Consider the following 15,670-nt stretch of genomic DNA (forward strand, 5'->3'; position numbering starts at 1 on the left):
GGACACGGGATGTGCCACGCCACGGCACAGAGGGGACACGACCCCGTGACGCGGCACCGCGAGCTGGTCCTGGGGCTGGGGACAGGGACATCGCCAAGGGACAGCGATGCCACCAACGCCGAGGGGACAGGGATCCCCCAAATCCCCAAGGGACACGGATGTCCCCACCCCGAAGGGGACGAGGCTGGCACGGGGGTGGTCACAGGCAAAAAGTGTCCCCTCCGCAGGGGCTGCCAGATTGGGATCCATCACGGACAACGGCGGGGGCTGCCAGATAGTGATCCACCGGGGACAACAAGGGACAGTTTGGGGACATGACCCCTCCCCCACCACCAAACCTGGCCGGGGGAGGGGGGGGAGGGGGTCCAAGCCTCATCCCCCAGCCTCTGGAATTACCTCGGAGCAGATGGAAGTGGTCGGGATAGAGCAGCTTGAAGCCGAAGAGCGTGAGGATGACCTCGACCGAGAAGGAGCCGCGGTCCACAAAGTCCCCGTTGAAAATCTGTCCCCAGTTCAGGACAACGCCCCCACCCCGTGTCCAGAGATGTCCCCCGAGTGTCCCCCCTCACCCCACCCCACCATCCCAACCCCAGCCCCAGGGAGCCCGTAAGGATACGTAAGGATTGGCCTCGGAGGGCAGCCCGTTGAGCTCGAAGATGTTGAGCAGGTCGTAGAACTGCCCGTGCGTGTCCCCGCACACCGTCACCTTCTCCGTCTGCTCAGGGGGACACGCGGGTGGCACCGATGTCACCACGCCGGGACGTGGGACCCTCACCCACCACCCCAACGAAGGGGCACCCACCTCCTTCAACGTGGTCTCCACCAGGGTGGGCAGCTTGGCCAGCACCTCCTTCACCTGCACCAGGATCTGCGGGGTGGGGACGTGTGGGGACATCTGGGGACGGGATGGGGACAGGAGGAGGAGGAGGAGAGAGGGGGGGGAGGGTTTTGGGGGGGTTTTTGAGGGGGTTTTTGGGGGTACCTGGTAGGCGCATTTCCTGTGGAGTTTCTTCTGGTCCTTGTACCACTGCATGAGCTCCTTCATGAAGGCCAAGGTCACCTTGCCGTCCTCCAGCTTGGGGCCGCTGTACTCGTCCTCGATGGCTGCGGGGACAAGGTGGGGGGGGAGGAGGGGACAGTGGGGACAAGGTGAGTCCACCCAGGGGTCCCCCAGAGGCGGGGGATGGGCTGGGGGTGCTGGGCTTGGCGTGGGGACCCCGGGCGGTGGGGACAAAAGGTCAGCTGGGCACCTCAGAACCTCGTGGGGACCCCCAGAACATCTCCAGGACCCTCATGGGGACCCTCAGGGGAACCCAAAAGCCTCCCCGAGATCCTCGTGGGGACCCCCAGATGTTCATGGGGACCCCAAGACCCACGTGGGGACACCCAGATGTTCATGGGGACCCCAAGACCCACGTGGGGACCCCCAGAACCTCTCCAGGACCCTCATGGGGACCCTCAGGGGATCCCAAAAGCCTCCCAGAGATCCTCGTGGGGGACACCCAGATGTTCATGGGGACCCCAAGACCCTCATGAGGGTCCCAAAGCTCTGCTGGGCACCTTGAGATTCTCGTGGGGACCCCTTGGGGACACCAACAACCCTCCCAGAGATCCTTGTGGGGACCCCCAGATGTTCATGGGGACCCCAAGGCCCACGTGGAGACCCCCAGAACCTCTCCAGGACCCCCTTGGGGGACACCAAAACCCTCCCAGAGATCCTCGTGGGAACCCCCAGATGTTCATGGGGACCCCAAGACCCACGTGGGGACCCCCAGAAACCTCTCCAGGACCCTCAGGGGGACCCCAAAACCCTCCCAGAGATCCTTGTGGGGACCCCCAGATGTTCATGGGGACCCCAAAACCTTCATGAGGGGTCTCAAAGCTTGTCTGGACACCCCAAGACCCAGGTGGAGACCCCCAGAACCTCTCCAGGACCCTCATGGGGACCCTCAGACCCCCACAGAGACCCCAAGATCCTCCCAGGGACACCCACAGAGCCTCCAGACCCAACCAGGGACCCCCAAGAATTCCCCAGATCCACCCAGGGACCTTCCTGGAGACCCCAGACCCTCACAGGAACCCCCAGGGACTCCCCAGACACCCTCCTGGAGACCCCAGACCCTCACAGGAACCCCCAGGGACTCCCCAGATCCACCCAGGGACCTTCCTGGAGACCCCAGACCCTCATAGGAACCCCCAGGGACTCCCCAGATCCACCCAGGGACCTTCCTGGAGACCCCAGACCCTCATAGGAACCCCAGGGACTCCCCAGATCCACCCAGGGACCCCCACAAACTCCCCAGTGACCTTCCTGGAGACCCCAGACCCTCACAGGAAACCCTTATGGGGACCCCAGCCCCTCTCAGGGACCTTGAGCCTCCTCTGGGGGCTCTCCAAGGAGCCCCAAGTGACCCCTGAGCCCCCCCTGGGTGGGTTTGGGGGTCTCACTCATGCTCTCGATGTCCAGCGAGTCGACCACGGAGCGCTTGTGCTCGTCGCTGGCGATGGCCCTCTCGAAGGCCTTCTGCTTGACGATGCGGTGACACTCCTGGTACTTGAGCTTGGCGTCCTTGTCGTTGGGCCTGACCTTCACCACCTGCGGGGACAGCCCGGGGACAGCCCCTCAGGGGATGGGGACACCCTGGGGACAGCCCCTCAGGGGATGGGGACAGCCTGGGACAGCTCCTCAGGGGATGGGGACACCCCAGGACAGCCCCTCAGGGGATGGGGACAGCCTGGGACAGCTCCTCAGGGGATGGGGACACCCGGGGACAGCCCCTCAGGGGATGGGGACAGCCTGGGACAGCTCCTCAGGGGATGGGGACAGCCTGGGGACACCCTGGGGACAGCTCCTCAGGGGATGGGGACACCCTGGGGACAGCCCCTCAGGGGACAGGGACAGCCTGGGACAGCCCCTCAGGGGATGGGGACAGCCTGGGGACAGCCCCTCAGGGGATGGGGACACCCTGGGGACAGCCCCTCAGGGGATGGGGACAGCCTGGGACAGCTCCTCAGGGGATGGGGACAGCCTGGGGACACCCTGGGGACAGCCCCTCAGGGGATGGGGACAGCCGGGGACAGCTCCTCAGGGGATGGGGACACCCTGGGGACAGCCCCTCAGGGGACAGGGACAGCCTGGGACAGCCCCTCAGGGGATGGGGACAGCCTGGGACAGCCCCTCAGGGGATGGGGACACCCTGGGGACAGCCCCTCAGGGGACAGGGACAGCCTGGGACAGCCCCTCAGGGGATGGGGACAGCCTGGGGACAGCCCCTCAGGGGATGGGGACACCCTGGGGACAGCCCCTCAGGGGACAGGGACAGCCTGGGACAGCCCCTCAGGGGATGGGGACAGCCTGGGGACAGCCCCTCAGGGGATGGGGACACCCGGGGACAGCCCCTCAGGGGACGGGGACAGCCCGGGACAGCCCCTCAGGGGACGGGGACAGCCTGGGACAGCTCCTCAGGGGATGGGGACAGCCTGGGACAGCCCCTCAGGGGATGGGGACACCTCGGGACAGCCCCTCAGGGGACAGGGACAGCCAGGGACAGCCCCTCAGGGGATGGGGACACCCCAGGACAGCCCCTCAGGGGATGGGGACACCCCAGGACAGCCCCTCAGGGGATGGGGACAGCCTGGGACAGCTCCTCAGGGGATGGGGACACCCCAGGACAGCCCCTCAGGGGATGGGGACAGCCTGGGACAGCTCCTCAGGGGATGGGGACACCCTGGGGACAGCCCCTCAGGGGACAGGGACAGCCTGGGACAGCCCCTCAGGGGATGGGGACACCCTGGGACAGCCCCTCAGGGGATGGGGACAGCCTGGGGACACCCTGGGACAGCCCCTCAGGGGATGGGGACAGCCTGGGGACACCCCGGGACAGCCCCTCAGAGGATGGGGACACCCCGGGACAGCCCCTCAGGGGACAGGGACACCCTGGGGACAGTTCCTCAGGGGATGGGGACACCCCGGGATACCCAAGGACACAGCCTCAGGACGTCTTTTGGGACCAGGGGTGTCCCCAACCCTCCCCTGAGCTCGGGGTGGACACACTGACCCCAGGGGTGACCCCGACCCTCCCCCAAGCTCAGGGTGGACACACTGACCCCAGGGATGACCCCGACCCTCTCCTGAGCTCGGGGTGGACACACTGACCCCAGGGATGACCCCGACCCTCTCCTGAGCTCGGGGTGGACACACTGACCCCAGGGATGTCCCCAACCCTCCCCTGAGCTCACGGGGGACACACTGACCCCAGGGATGTCCCCAACCCTCCCCTGAGCTCACGGGGGACACACTGACCCCAGGGATGTCCCCAAGCATTCCCTGAACTCCAATGACCCACGCTGACCACAGGGATGTCCCCAACCCTCCCCTGAGCTCAGGGTGGACACACTGACCCCAGGGATGTCCCCAACCGTCCCCATATCTCATGGAGAACACACTGACCCCAGGGGTGACCCCAAGCATTCCCCAAACTCCAATGACCCACATTGACCCCCAGGAGTGTCCCCAACCCTCCCCTGAGCTCAGGGTGGACACACCGACCCCAGGGGTGTCCCCAAGCATTCCCCGAACCCCGATGACCCACGCTGACCACAGGGGTGTCCCCAACCCTCCCCTGAGCTCAGGGAGGACACACTGACCCCAGGCGTGACCCCGACCCTCTCCTGAGCTCAGGAGGGACACACTGACCACAGGGGTGACCCCAACCCTCCCCTGAGCTCAGGGTGGACACGCTGACCCCAGGGGTGTCCCCAAGCATTCCCTGAGCTCAGGGTGGACACACTGACCCCAGGGATGTTCCCAAGGATTCCCTGATCTCGGGGTGGACACACTGACCCCAGGAGCATCTCTGAACTTAGGGTGGACACAGTGACCCCAAGGATGTCCCCAACCTTCCCACGAGCTCAGGGTGGACACGCTGACCCCAGGGATGTCCCCAAGCATTCCCTGAGTTCAGGGTGGACACGCTGACCACAGGGGTGACCCCAAGCATTCCCCAAACTCCGATGACCCACGCTGACCACAGGGGTGTCCCCAACCCTCCCCTGAGCTCAGGGTGGACACACTGACCCCAGTGATGTCCCCGAGGATTCCCTGAGCTCAGGGTGGACACACTGACCCCAGGGGTGTCCCCGACCCTCACCTGAGCTTGGGGTAGACACACTGACCCCAGGGGTGTCCCCAAGGATTCCCTGAGCTCGGGGTGGACACACTGACCCCAGGAGCATCTCTGAACTTCGTGACAGGCACAGTGATCCCAAGGATGTCCCCAACCTTCCCCTGAGCTCGGGGTGGACACACTGACCCCAGGGGTGACCCCGACCCTCACCTGAGCTCAGGGTGGACACACTGACCCCAGGGGTGACCCCGACCCTCCCCTGAGCTCGGGGTGGACACACTGACCCCAGGGGTGACCCCGACCCTCCCCTGAGCTCAGGGTGGACACACTGACCCCAGGGATGTCCCCAAGGATTCCCTGAGCTCGGGGTGGACACACTGACCCCAGACATGACCCCAAGCATTCCCCAAACCCCGATGACCCACGCTGACCCTAACGACGTCCCCACCCACTCCATCCCCCGCCGTGCCCCCCCCCCCTTCCTCACCGTCTCGTAGTCGCGCAGGGCGGCCTTGAACTTGCCCAGGGCCATGTTGCTGGCCGCTCGCCGGTAGTAGCCCTTGACGTACTTGGCGTCCAGCTGGACGGCGCGCGTGGCGTCGGCCAGGGCGTAGCCGTAGCACTCGGTGCGCAGGTAGGCCAGGCTGCGGTTGCCATAGTAGATGGCGTTGGTGGGGTTCAGCTCGATGGCGCTGCTGTAGAACTTCACCGCGTTCTCGTAGTCCTTGCCTGGGTGGGGGACCCCGGAGCAGGCGGTCAGGGAGTGGACAGAGGGTGACCACATCGCAGAGGATGGGGGGTGACCGGACCGCAAAGGTCAGGGGTGATTGAATCGCAAGGGCTGGGAGGGATCAGACCCCAAAGGCCGGGGGTGACCAGACCCCAAAGGCCTGGGAGTGACTGCACCCCAAAGGCCCAGGGGTGACCGCACCCCAAAGGCCCAGGGGTGACCGCACCCCAAAGGCCGGGAGTGATCAGACCCCAAAGGCCTGGGAGTGACCAGACCCCAAAGGCCGGGGGTGACCACACCCCGAAGTCCTGGGAGTGACCGCACCCCAAAGGCCCAGGGGTGACCAGACCCCAAAGGCCTGGGAGGGACCACACCCCAAAGGCCTGGGAGTGACCACACCCCAAAGGCCGGGGGTGACCAGACCCCACTGCCCCCCATAGCTCCCTATCTGGCAGCTCCTACTGCAGCCACGACGCCCTATAGATCCCTATCTGGCAGCCCCCACTGCCCCCTATAGATCCCCATCTCACAGCCCCCACTGCCTCCTATAGATCCCTATATGGCAGCCCCACTGCCCCCTATAGATCCCTATCGGGCATCCCCCACTGCCCCCCCCCCCAGATCCCTATATGGCAGCCCCACTGCCCCCTATAGATCCCTATCTGGCAGCTCATACTGCCCCTATAGGTTCCTATGTGGCAGCCCCCACTGCCCCCTATAGATCTCCATCTTGCAGCCCCCACTGCCCCCTATAGATCCCTATCTGGCAGTCCCCACTGCCCCCTATAGGTTCCTATCTGGCAGCTCATACTGCCCCCTATAGCTCCCTATCTGGCAGCCCCCACTGCCCCCTATAGATCCCCATCTCGCAGCCCCCAGTACCCCCCATAGATCCCTATCTGGCAGTCCCTGCTGCCCCCTATAGATCCCTATCGGGCAGCCCCCAGTGCCCCCTATAGATCCCTATCTGGCAGTCCCCACTGCCCCCCATAGATCCCTATCGGGCAGCTCATACTGCCCCCTATAGATCCCTATCTGGCAGCCCCCACTGCCCCCTATAGATCCCCATCTCGCAGCCCCCAGTGCCCCCTATAGATCCCTATCTGGCAGTCCCTGCTGCCCCCTATAGATCCCTATCGGGCAGCCCCCACTGCCCCCTATAGATCCCTATCTGGCAGCCCCCACTGCCCCCTATAGATCCCTATCTGGCAGCTCATACTGCCCCCTATAGCTCCCTATCTGGCAGCCCCCACTGCCCCCTATAGATCTCCATCTCGCAGCCCCCAGTGCCCCCTATAGATCCCTATCTGGCAGCCCCCACTGCCCCTCATAGCTCCCTATCAGGCAGCTCATACTGAGCCTATAGATCCCTATCTCGCAGCCCCCACTACCCCCTATAGATCCCTATCTGGCAGCCCCACTGCCCCCCATAAATCCCCATTTGGCAGCCCCCACTGCCCCCTATAGATCCCTATCGGGCAGCCCCCAGTGCCCCCTATAGACCCCTATCGGGCAACCCCACTGCCCCCTATAGATCCCCATTTGGCAGCCCCCAGTGCCCCCTATAGATCCCTATCTGGCAGCTCCCGTTATCCCCCATTGCCCCCCATAGCTCCCTATCTGGCAGCCCCCGTTACGCCCCGTTATTCCCCGCAGCTCCCAATCTGGCAGCCTCCGTAACCGCCCATTGACCCCGATGGCTCCCAATCTGGCAGACCCGTTACCCCCCGTTACCCGACGCGGCTCACTATCTGGCAGCCTCTATTACCCTCTATGGATCCCTATCTGGCAGCTCCGTTACCCCGCATTGCCCTCAGTGGCTCCCTATCTGGCAGCCCCCATTACCCCCTGTGGCTCCCTATCTGGCAGCCCTCGTTCCCACCCGTTCCCCGCCGCGGCTCCCTCTCCCGCAGCCCCCGTTGCCCGCCGATACCTTTGAAGAACTCGTTCGCGCGGGCCTTGAGCGCCTCGGCCCGTTCGAGCTCGGCGGGGCTCGGGGGCCGCCCGGGGCCGGCGCCGCCGCCGCTCCCCGCCCGCTCTCCCTCCGCCATGGCCGGGCCGCAAAGCGCCGCCGCCGCCGCCGGCCGCGGCCGCCAACCGCCGCTGTCGCAAAGACGAGGTGGGAGGGGGGCGATGTCGTAAACGGAGGGCGAGCGGAGCGGCCGCTGGTCGCCGTGTCCCCTCCGTGTCCCCCGGTGTCCCCCCGTGTCCCCCCGTGTCCCCCCGTGTCCCCCGGTGTCCTCATCACCCCTCGTGTCCCCTCCGTGTCCCCCGGTGTCCTCCGGTGTCCCCCCATCACGCCCCGTGTCCCCTCGTGTCCCCAATGTCCCCCGGTGTCCCCCGGTGTCCCCATCACCCCCCGGTGTCCTCATCACCCCCGGTGTCCTCATCACCCCTCGTGTCCCCCCGTGCCCCCCGGTGTCCCCCCGGTGTCCCCATCACCCCCGGCGTCCCCAAGTGTCCCCCGGTGTCCCCATCACCCCCCGTGTCCCCCCGTGTCCCCCGGTGTCCTCATCACCCCCGGTGTCCTCATCACCCCCAGTGTCCCCCGGTGTCCCCCCATCACCCCCCGTGTCCCCTCGTGTCCCCAGTGTCCCCCGGTGTCCCCATCACCCCCCGGTGTCCCCCGGTGTCCCCATCACTCCCCGGTGTCCTCATCACCCCCCGGTGTCCCCCGGTGTCCCCATCATCCCTCGTGTCCCCCCGTGTCCCCAAGTGTCCCCCCGTATCCCCCCCTGTCCCCTGGTGTCCCTCCGTGTCCCCCCGTGTCCCCATCATCCCTCGTGTCCCCCCGTGTCCCACGGTGTCCCCAAGTGTCCCCAAGTGTCCCCCGGTGTCCCCTCGTGTCCCCAATGTCCCCCCGTATCCCCCCCTGTCCCCTCGTGTCCCCGTCACCCCTCGTGTCCCCCCGTGTCCCCCGTTGTCCCCATCACCCCCAGTGTCCCCGGTGTCCCCAATGTCCCCCGGTGTCCCCATCACCCCCCGGTGTCCCCCGGTGTCCCCTCGTGTCCTCAAGTGTCCCCTCGTGTCCCCCGGTGTCCCCATCACCCCTCGTGTCCCCCCGGTGTCCCCCCGTGTCCCCAAGCGTCCCCTCGTGTCCCTCGGTGTCCCACGGTGTCCCCCGTTGTCCCCATCACCCCCCGGTGTCCCCGGTGTGCCCAATGTCCCCCGGTGTCCCCATCACCCCCCGGTGTCCCCCGGTGTCCCCTCGTGTCCCCAAGTGTCCCCTCGTGTCCCCCGGTGTCCCCATCACCCCTCGTGTCCCCCCCGGTGTCCCCCCGTGTCCCCAAGCGTCCCCTCGTGTCCCTCGGTGTCCCACGGTGTCCCCCGTTGTCCCCATCACCCCCCGGTGTCCCCGGTGTGCCCAATGTCCCCCGTTGTCCCCATCACCCCCCGGTGTCCCCCGGTGTCCCCTCGTGTCCCCAAGTGTCCCCTCGTGTCCCCCGGTGTCCCCATCACCCCTCGTGTCCCCCCGGTGTCCCCCCGTGTCCCCAAGCGTCCCCTCGTGTCCCTCGGTGTCCCACGGTGTCCCCCGGTGTCCCCATCACCCCCCGGTGTCCCCGGTGTCCCCAATGTCCCCCGGTGTCCCCATCACCCCCCGGTGTCCCCCCGTGTCCCACGGTGTCCCCCAGTGTCCCCAAGCGTCCCCTCGTGTTCCCCGGTGTCCCCATCACGCCCCGGTGTCCCCCCGGTGTCCCCAATGTCCCCCGTTGTCCCCATCCCCCCCCGGTGTCCCCCCCGTGTCCCCAATGTCCCCCCCCAATCACAGCCGGAGCCCGCGGTGGCTTCTGAGCGATTTTATGGGGGGGGGGGGAGGAAGAGTATGGGGAGAGGGGGGGGGAGGGGCGTGCGACAGCCGGGGGAGGGGGGGGGGTCGTACAGGGCCCCCCCCCCCAAAGCAGCGGGGTGGGGGAGGGGAGGGGGGGGGGTGTGCGTGTGGGTCCCAGCGGCTCCGGGGGGGGGAATTTGGGTGGGGGTCTCAGGGGGCTCTTGGGAGAGGGGTGGTCCCGGATTTGGGGAGGGGGAGGGGGGGGGGGCTTTGTACCCCCCCCCCCAGGGGCGTTTTCAGCCCAGCACCGAGTGGGGGGAGGGGTCCCCAGCACCAAATGGGGGGGAGTTGGGACCCCCCCCCCCTCAAGCACCAAAAAAAAGGGAGGGGGGGGATGGGCTGAGGTAGGAGGAGGGGGGGGCATCCCCAAAAAGTGGGGGGGAGGGGGGTGTCCTAAATTGGGGAGGGGGGAATAAAAGGGGAGGGGGGGTCAGGTCATGGCTTTTGGTGCAGCCCCCCAAAGATGTGGATTTGGGGAGGGGGGGGGGTCGCCCCCTCCCCCAATTTTGGGGTTCCCATCCGAGGGGGGGGTCGTTGCTGGTTTATTTTTTGGGGGGGGGGGGGTCCTTCCCAGCGTGCCCCCCCCCTCAATTGCTCTCCTCGAGGTTTTGGGGGACCCTCAGGGGGGGGCGCGGGGGGGCCCCCGGAAGGGTCAGACCATCAGCCAGCAGCGCTGGGGGGGGGGGGGGGGCACAGAAATTATTGGGGTGTCCCCCCCACCCCCCCAAACACCCATTTTGGGGGGGTCCTTCCACTTCCCCCCCCCCCCCCTAAATTTGGGTGTCCCCCCCCCGGTTATTGGGGGCTTCCTATTTTTGCCCCCCCCCCCCCAATTTTTGGCTCAAACCGCCCCCCCCCCCCCTTTATCAAGGACACCCCCCCCCCCCCGATTTTGGGACCCTCTCACTATTGGGGTCCCCCCCGTTTTTGGGGTTTCCCCCTCCCATTTTTGGGGTGTCCCCCCCATTTTTGGGGTCCCCCTCCCGTTTCTGGGGTGTCCCCCCCCCATTTTTGGGGTGTCCCCGTTTTTGGGGTCCCCCTCCCGTTTCTGGGGTGCCCTCGTTTTTGGGGTGTCCCCCCCCCGTTTTTGGGGTTTCCCCCTCCCATTTTTGGGGTATCCCCCCCCCATTTCTGGGGTCCCCCTCCCGTTTCTGGGGTGTCCCCCCCCCATTTTTGGGGTGTCCCCCCCCATTTTTGAGGTGTCCCCTCCCGTTTCTGGGGTGTCCCCCTCCCATTTTTGGGGTGTCCTCCCCGTTTTTGGGGTGTCCCCCCCCCATTTTTGGGGTCCCCCTCCCATTTTTGGGGTGTCCCCCCCCCATTTTTGGGGTCCCCCTCCCATTTTTGGGATCCCCCCACCTCTCACCGAGGGGCTGCTCCTGCCCCAGGGGGGGTCTCAGTCCTGGGGGGTCCCCACTCAGCAGCAGCCCCTGGTGGGGACACAGCGGGGGGGGTGGGGAGGGGGAGGTGACAAATGGGGACAGGACACGCTGCCCCTCCCCCCACCCCCGGTGTGTCCCTGTGCCCACCCCCACCCTGCCCCCTCAATGTCCCCTGTGTCCCCCCACCCCCCCGTGACCTCACGCCCTGTCCCCCCAAACCCTCCCAGTGTCCCCCCAGTGTCCCCTCGATGTCCCCCACAATGTTCCCTCCCCCATCCTCCCAATATCCCCCCGAGTATCCCCCCAATGTCCCCCCCTGTGTCCCCCCATGTCCCCTCCCCCATCCTCCCAATATCCCCCCGAGTATCCCCCCAATGTCCCCCCCTGTGTCCCCCCAATGTCCCCTCCCCCATCCCCCCAATATCGCCCCGAGTATCCCCCCAATGTCCTCCCCATGTCCCCCCAATGTCCCCCCAATGTCCCCCTCGATGTCCCCCCAATGTCCCCCCAATGTACCCCCAACATCCCCTCTATGTCCCCCCCATGTCCCCCCAATGTCCCCCCCTGTGTCCCCCCCGATGTCCCCCCCAATGTCCCCCCCAATGTCCCCTCCCCCATCCCCCCAATGTCCCCCCGATGTCCCCCCATGTCCTCTCAATGTCCCCCCAGTGTCCCCCCGATGTCCCCTCCCCCAGTGTCCCCCCGTACCAGCCCGAGGGGGGGCAGCAATTGGGGGTCGAGCTCGGGACGTTTCAGGGGGGCCCCGGGGTCCTCCTCGCTTGGCTCCCGCGGCCTGGGGAACGTGTCAGGCCACGCCCACGGCCACGCCCTCACAGGCCACGCCCACAGCCACGCCCCAACGCGGCCACACCCTCGCAGGCCACGCCCATAACCCATAGCCACGCCCACAAGCCCCCATAAACGGCCACGCCCTCGCAGGCCACGCCCACAACCCATAGCCACGCCCACAAACCATAGCCACGCCCACGCCCTCGCAGGCCACGCCCACAACCCCATAGCCACGTCCACAACCCCACCCCAACACAACCACACCCTCCCAGGCCACGCCCACAACCCATGGCCACGCCCCAACACGACCACACCCTCCCAGGCCACGCCCACAACCCCATAGCCACACCCACGACCACACCCCAGCACGACCACACCCTCACTGGCCACGCCCACAAACCAAATAGCCACGCCCACAACCACGTCCCAGCACAACCACACCCTCACTGGCCACGCCCACAAACCAAATAGCCACGCCCACAACCACGCCCCAGCACAACCACACCCTCACTGGCCATGCCCACAAACCAAATAGCCACGCCCACAACCACGTCCCAGCACAACCACACCCTCACTGGCCACGCCCACAAACCAAATAGCCTCGCCCACAACCACGTCCCAGCACAACCACACCCTCACTGGCCACGCCCACAAACCAAATAGCCACGCCCACAACCACGTCTCCGCACAACCACACCCTCACTGGCCACGCCCACAAACCAAATAGCCTCGCCCACAACCCCAGCACGGCCACACCCTCCCAGGCCACGCCCACAACCCATAGCGACGCCCACAGACACGCCCCCGACACGACCACACCCATAACCCCATAGCCACGCCCACGACCCCATAGCCACGCCCACACCCTCCCAGACCACGCCCACAACCCATAGCCACAGCCACAACCCTACCCCAACATGACCACACCCATAACCCCATAGCCACGCCCACGACCACACCCCAACACGGCCACACCCTCGAAGGCCACGCCCACAAGCCAAATAGCCACGGCCATAACCTCCCAGGCCACACCCACAGCACTCCTGCGACCACACCCACCCAGGCCACACCCACATACCCCATAGCCACGCCCACAAACCCCCCTCCACGACCACACCCTCTAAGGCCACGCCCACAACCCCATAGCCACGCCCATGACCACGTCCCCAACACGACCACGCCCATAACCCCATAGCCACAACCACATCCCAGCACGACCACACCCTCTAAGGCCACGCCCACAAACCAAATAGCCACGCCCACAACCCCATAGCCACACCCACGACCACGCCCCAACACGGCCACACCCTCCCAGGCCACGCCCACAACCCCATAGCCACGCCCACCTTCTCCCAGGACACACCCACACCCCCACCCCAACACGCCCCCACCCTCCCCAAGCCACGCCCCCACCCCAAAAAGGCCACGCCCCTTTAGAGCCACGCCCCTCACCGCACATGCCACGCCCCCATTGAATCCCCCAAACCACGCCCCCTTGTGCCACACCCACAGGCTACACCCAAAACAAGCCACGCCCTTTACGACCACGCCCCCACAGACCCCGCCCACAACCCCGCCCCTCATTAACCCCACCCCACCAAGCCCCGCCCACCTCTTCCTAGCGGGGCGTGGCCGAGGGGCGTGGCCGAGGGCGGGGTCGCTGCCCCAGCGCGGGAGGGCGTGGCCAGGCCGGGAGGGGGCGGGGCCTCGCCCCGGGAAGCTGCGGGCGCGGGGCCTGGGGGGCGTGGCCTCGGCCTTGGGGGCGGGGCCTGTGGGGCGCAGGCCACGCCCCCTGTGCGGCTCGGCCCCGCCCAGCTGGAAGTCGCCGTCCATGGGGATGTAGGGGGCCAGCATGGCCAGGTCCAGCGGGGACGTCTGCGGACGGTCCGGGGGGCCCCGAGGCCGGCGTCAGCTTTGGGGCTGGGGTTTGGGGGCTGCACCCAGTTATGGGGCTGGGATTTGGGGTCTGTACTCACTTATGGGGCTGGGATTTGGGGTGGGGTCCCACTTATGGGGCTGGGGTTTGGGGGCTGCACCCATTTATGGGGCTGGGATTTGGGGTCTGTACTCACTTATGGGGCTGGGATTTGGGGTGGGGTCCCACTTATGGGGCTGGGATTTGGGGGCTGCACCCATTTATGGGGCTGGGGTTTGGGGGCTGCACCCACTTACGGGGCTGGGAATTGGGGTGGGGTCCCACTTATGGGGCTGGGAACTGGGGCCTGCATCCATTTATGGGGCTGGGGTTTGGGGTGGGATCCCATTTATGGGGCTGGGGTTTGGGGGGGGTCCCATTTATGGGGCTGGGGTTTGGGGGGGGGTTCCATTTATGGGGCTGGGGTTTGGGGTCTGCACCCACTTATGGGGCTGGGAATTGGGGTGGGGTCCCATTTATGGGGCTCAGATTTGGGGTGGGGTCCCAGTTATGCGGCTGGGATTTGGGGGCTGCACCCATTTATGGGGCTGGGATTTGGGGTCTGCACCCATTTATGGGGCTGGGATTTGGGGTGGGGTCCCATTTATGGGGCTCAGATTTGGGGTGGGATCCCATTTATGGGGATGGGATTTGGGGTCTGCACCCACTTATGGGGCTGGGGTTTGGGGTGGGGTCCCATTTATGGGGCTGGGATTTGGGGTGGGGTCCCACTTATGGGGCTGGGGTTTGGGGTGGGTCCCATTTATGGGGCTGGGGACTGGGGTCTGCACCCACTTAGGGGCTGGGATTTGGGGCGGGGTCCCATTTATGGGGCTGGGAATTGGGGTGGGGTCCCACTTATGGGGCTGGGATTTGGGGGCTGCACCCAGTTATGGGGCTGGGGTTTGGGGTCTGCACCCACTTATGGGGCTGGGAATTGGGGTGGGGTCCCATTTATGGGGCTCAGATTTGGGGTGGGGTCCCATTTATGGGGCTGGGATTTGGGGGCTGCACCCATTTATGGGGCTGGGGTTTGGGGTGGGGTCCCATTTATGGGGCTGGGAATTGGGGTGGGGTCCCACTTATGGGGCTGGGATTTGGGGGCTGCACCCACTTAGGGGCTGGGAATTGGGGTGGGGTCCCATTTATGGGGCTGGGATTTGGGGTGGGGTCCCATTTATGGGGCTGGGATTTGGGGTGGGGTCCCACTTATGGGGCTGGGATTTGGGGGCTGCACCCATTTATGGGGCTGGGGTTTGGGGTGGGGTCCCATTTATGGGGCTGGGAATTGGGGTGGGGTCCCACTTATGGGGCTGGAAATTGGGGTGGGGTCCCATTTATGGGGCTGGGATTTGGGGGCTGCACCCAGTTATGGGGCTGGGGTTTGGGGTGGGGTCCCATTTATGGGGCTGGGATTTGGGATGGGTCCCATTTATGGGGCTGGAAATTGGGGTGGGGTCCCATTTATGGGGCTGGGATTTGGGGGCTGCACCCAGTTATGGGGCTGGGATTTGGGGGCTGCACCCACTTATGGGGCTGGGATTTGGGGGTGGGATCCCATTTATGGGGCTGGGATTTGGGGTCTGCACCCACTTATGGGGCTGGGATTTGGGGGTGGGTCCCACTTATGGGACTGGGAATTGGGGTGGGGTCCCATTTATGGGGCTGGGGACTGGGGTCTGCACCAACTTAGGGGCTGGGATTTGGGGTGGGGTCCCATTTATGGGGCTGCGATTTGGGGAGGGGTCTCAGGGGGGTCCCCACCCCCCCCCTTACCTGCAGGGTGCTGCCGGGGCCGCGGCTCCCCCCAAAAATCTTCTGCACCTGCACCCCCAGTTTGTCCCCGGGGGGCTGGGGGGGCACAGCCATGGAGCCCCAGAGCCCCCCCAGAGCCTCCCCAAA

At 66.3% G+C, this 15,670-nt stretch overlaps 2 protein-coding genes and 1 long non-coding RNA gene across 4 annotated transcripts; all 3 read right to left on the minus strand.

Annotated features, from left to right (window-relative positions):
* Window positions 1-169: 169 nt before the first annotated feature.
* LOC116438795 (serine/threonine-protein phosphatase 5-like) lies at window positions 170-7,907 on the minus strand. The gene is made up of 7 exons (XM_032097792.1): window positions 7,790-7,907; window positions 5,614-5,855; window positions 2,449-2,596; window positions 983-1,104; window positions 803-895; window positions 617-715; window positions 170-502 (listed from the first exon to the last, which is right to left on the minus strand). The coding sequence occupies exons 1-7, from the start codon at window positions 7,905-7,907 to the stop codon at window positions 200-202; spliced, it is 1,125 nt and encodes a 374-aa protein (XP_031953683.1). The 3' UTR covers window positions 170-199.
* LOC116438796 lies at window positions 1,128-2,319 on the minus strand. The gene is made up of 4 exons (XR_004237926.1): window positions 2,287-2,319; window positions 1,904-2,225; window positions 1,780-1,862; window positions 1,128-1,433 (listed from the first exon to the last, which is right to left on the minus strand). It is a non-coding gene; the product is annotated as an uncharacterized LOC116438796 (long non-coding RNA).
* A 2,332-nt stretch (window positions 7,908-10,239) lies between the features above and the next one.
* On the minus strand, window positions 10,240-15,662 carry LOC116438797 (hypoxia-inducible factor 3-alpha-like). 2 transcript variants are annotated; one of them, XM_032097793.1, is made up of 5 exons: window positions 15,545-15,662; window positions 13,466-13,728; window positions 11,773-11,857; window positions 11,049-11,112; window positions 10,240-10,358 (listed from the first exon to the last, which is right to left on the minus strand). In XM_032097793.1, the coding sequence occupies exons 1-5, from the start codon at window positions 15,635-15,637 to the stop codon at window positions 10,273-10,275; spliced, it is 591 nt and encodes a 196-aa protein (XP_031953684.1). In that variant the 5' UTR covers window positions 15,638-15,662; the 3' UTR covers window positions 10,240-10,272. The 2 variants fall into 2 exon arrangements, with proteins under 2 accessions (XP_031953684.1, XP_031953685.1); XM_032097794.1 differs by having other exon boundaries at window positions 10,263-10,358; window positions 11,042-11,112.
* Between the last annotated feature and the right edge of the window lie 8 nt (window positions 15,663-15,670).

Source organism: Corvus moneduloides, unplaced genomic scaffold (assembly GCF_009650955.1).
Source record: "Corvus moneduloides isolate bCorMon1 unplaced genomic scaffold, bCorMon1.pri scaffold_115_arrow_ctg1, whole genome shotgun sequence".
In the NCBI taxonomy this organism is placed as follows: Eukaryota; Metazoa; Chordata; class Aves; order Passeriformes; family Corvidae; genus Corvus; species Corvus moneduloides.

Coding starts and splice junctions, on each gene's coding strand:
- LOC116438795 (XM_032097792.1), bottom strand. CDS start 7,907: ATGGCGGAGGGAGAGCGGGCGGGGAGCGGCGGCGGCGCCGGCCCCGGG. Junction 716..802: donor TGGAGACCACGTTGAAGGAG/GTGGGTGCCCCT, acceptor CCCCCTGAGCAG/ACGGAGAAGGTGACGGTGTG. Junction 503..616: donor CCTCCGAGGCCAATCCTTAC/GTATCCTTACGG, acceptor AACTGGGGACAG/ATTTTCAACGGGGACTTTGT.
- LOC116438797 (XM_032097793.1), bottom strand. CDS start 15,637: ATGGCTGTGCCCCCCCAGCCCCCCGGGGACAAACTGGGGGTGCAGGTG. Junction 13,729..15,544: donor GCCCCGGCAGCACCCTGCAG/GTAAGGGGGGGG, acceptor GACCGTCCGCAG/ACGTCCCCGCTGGACCTGGC. Junction 10,359..11,048: donor GGGGCAGGAGCAGCCCCTCG/GTGAGAGGTGGG, acceptor CCCCCCCCCCAG/CGCTGCTGGCTGATGGTCTG.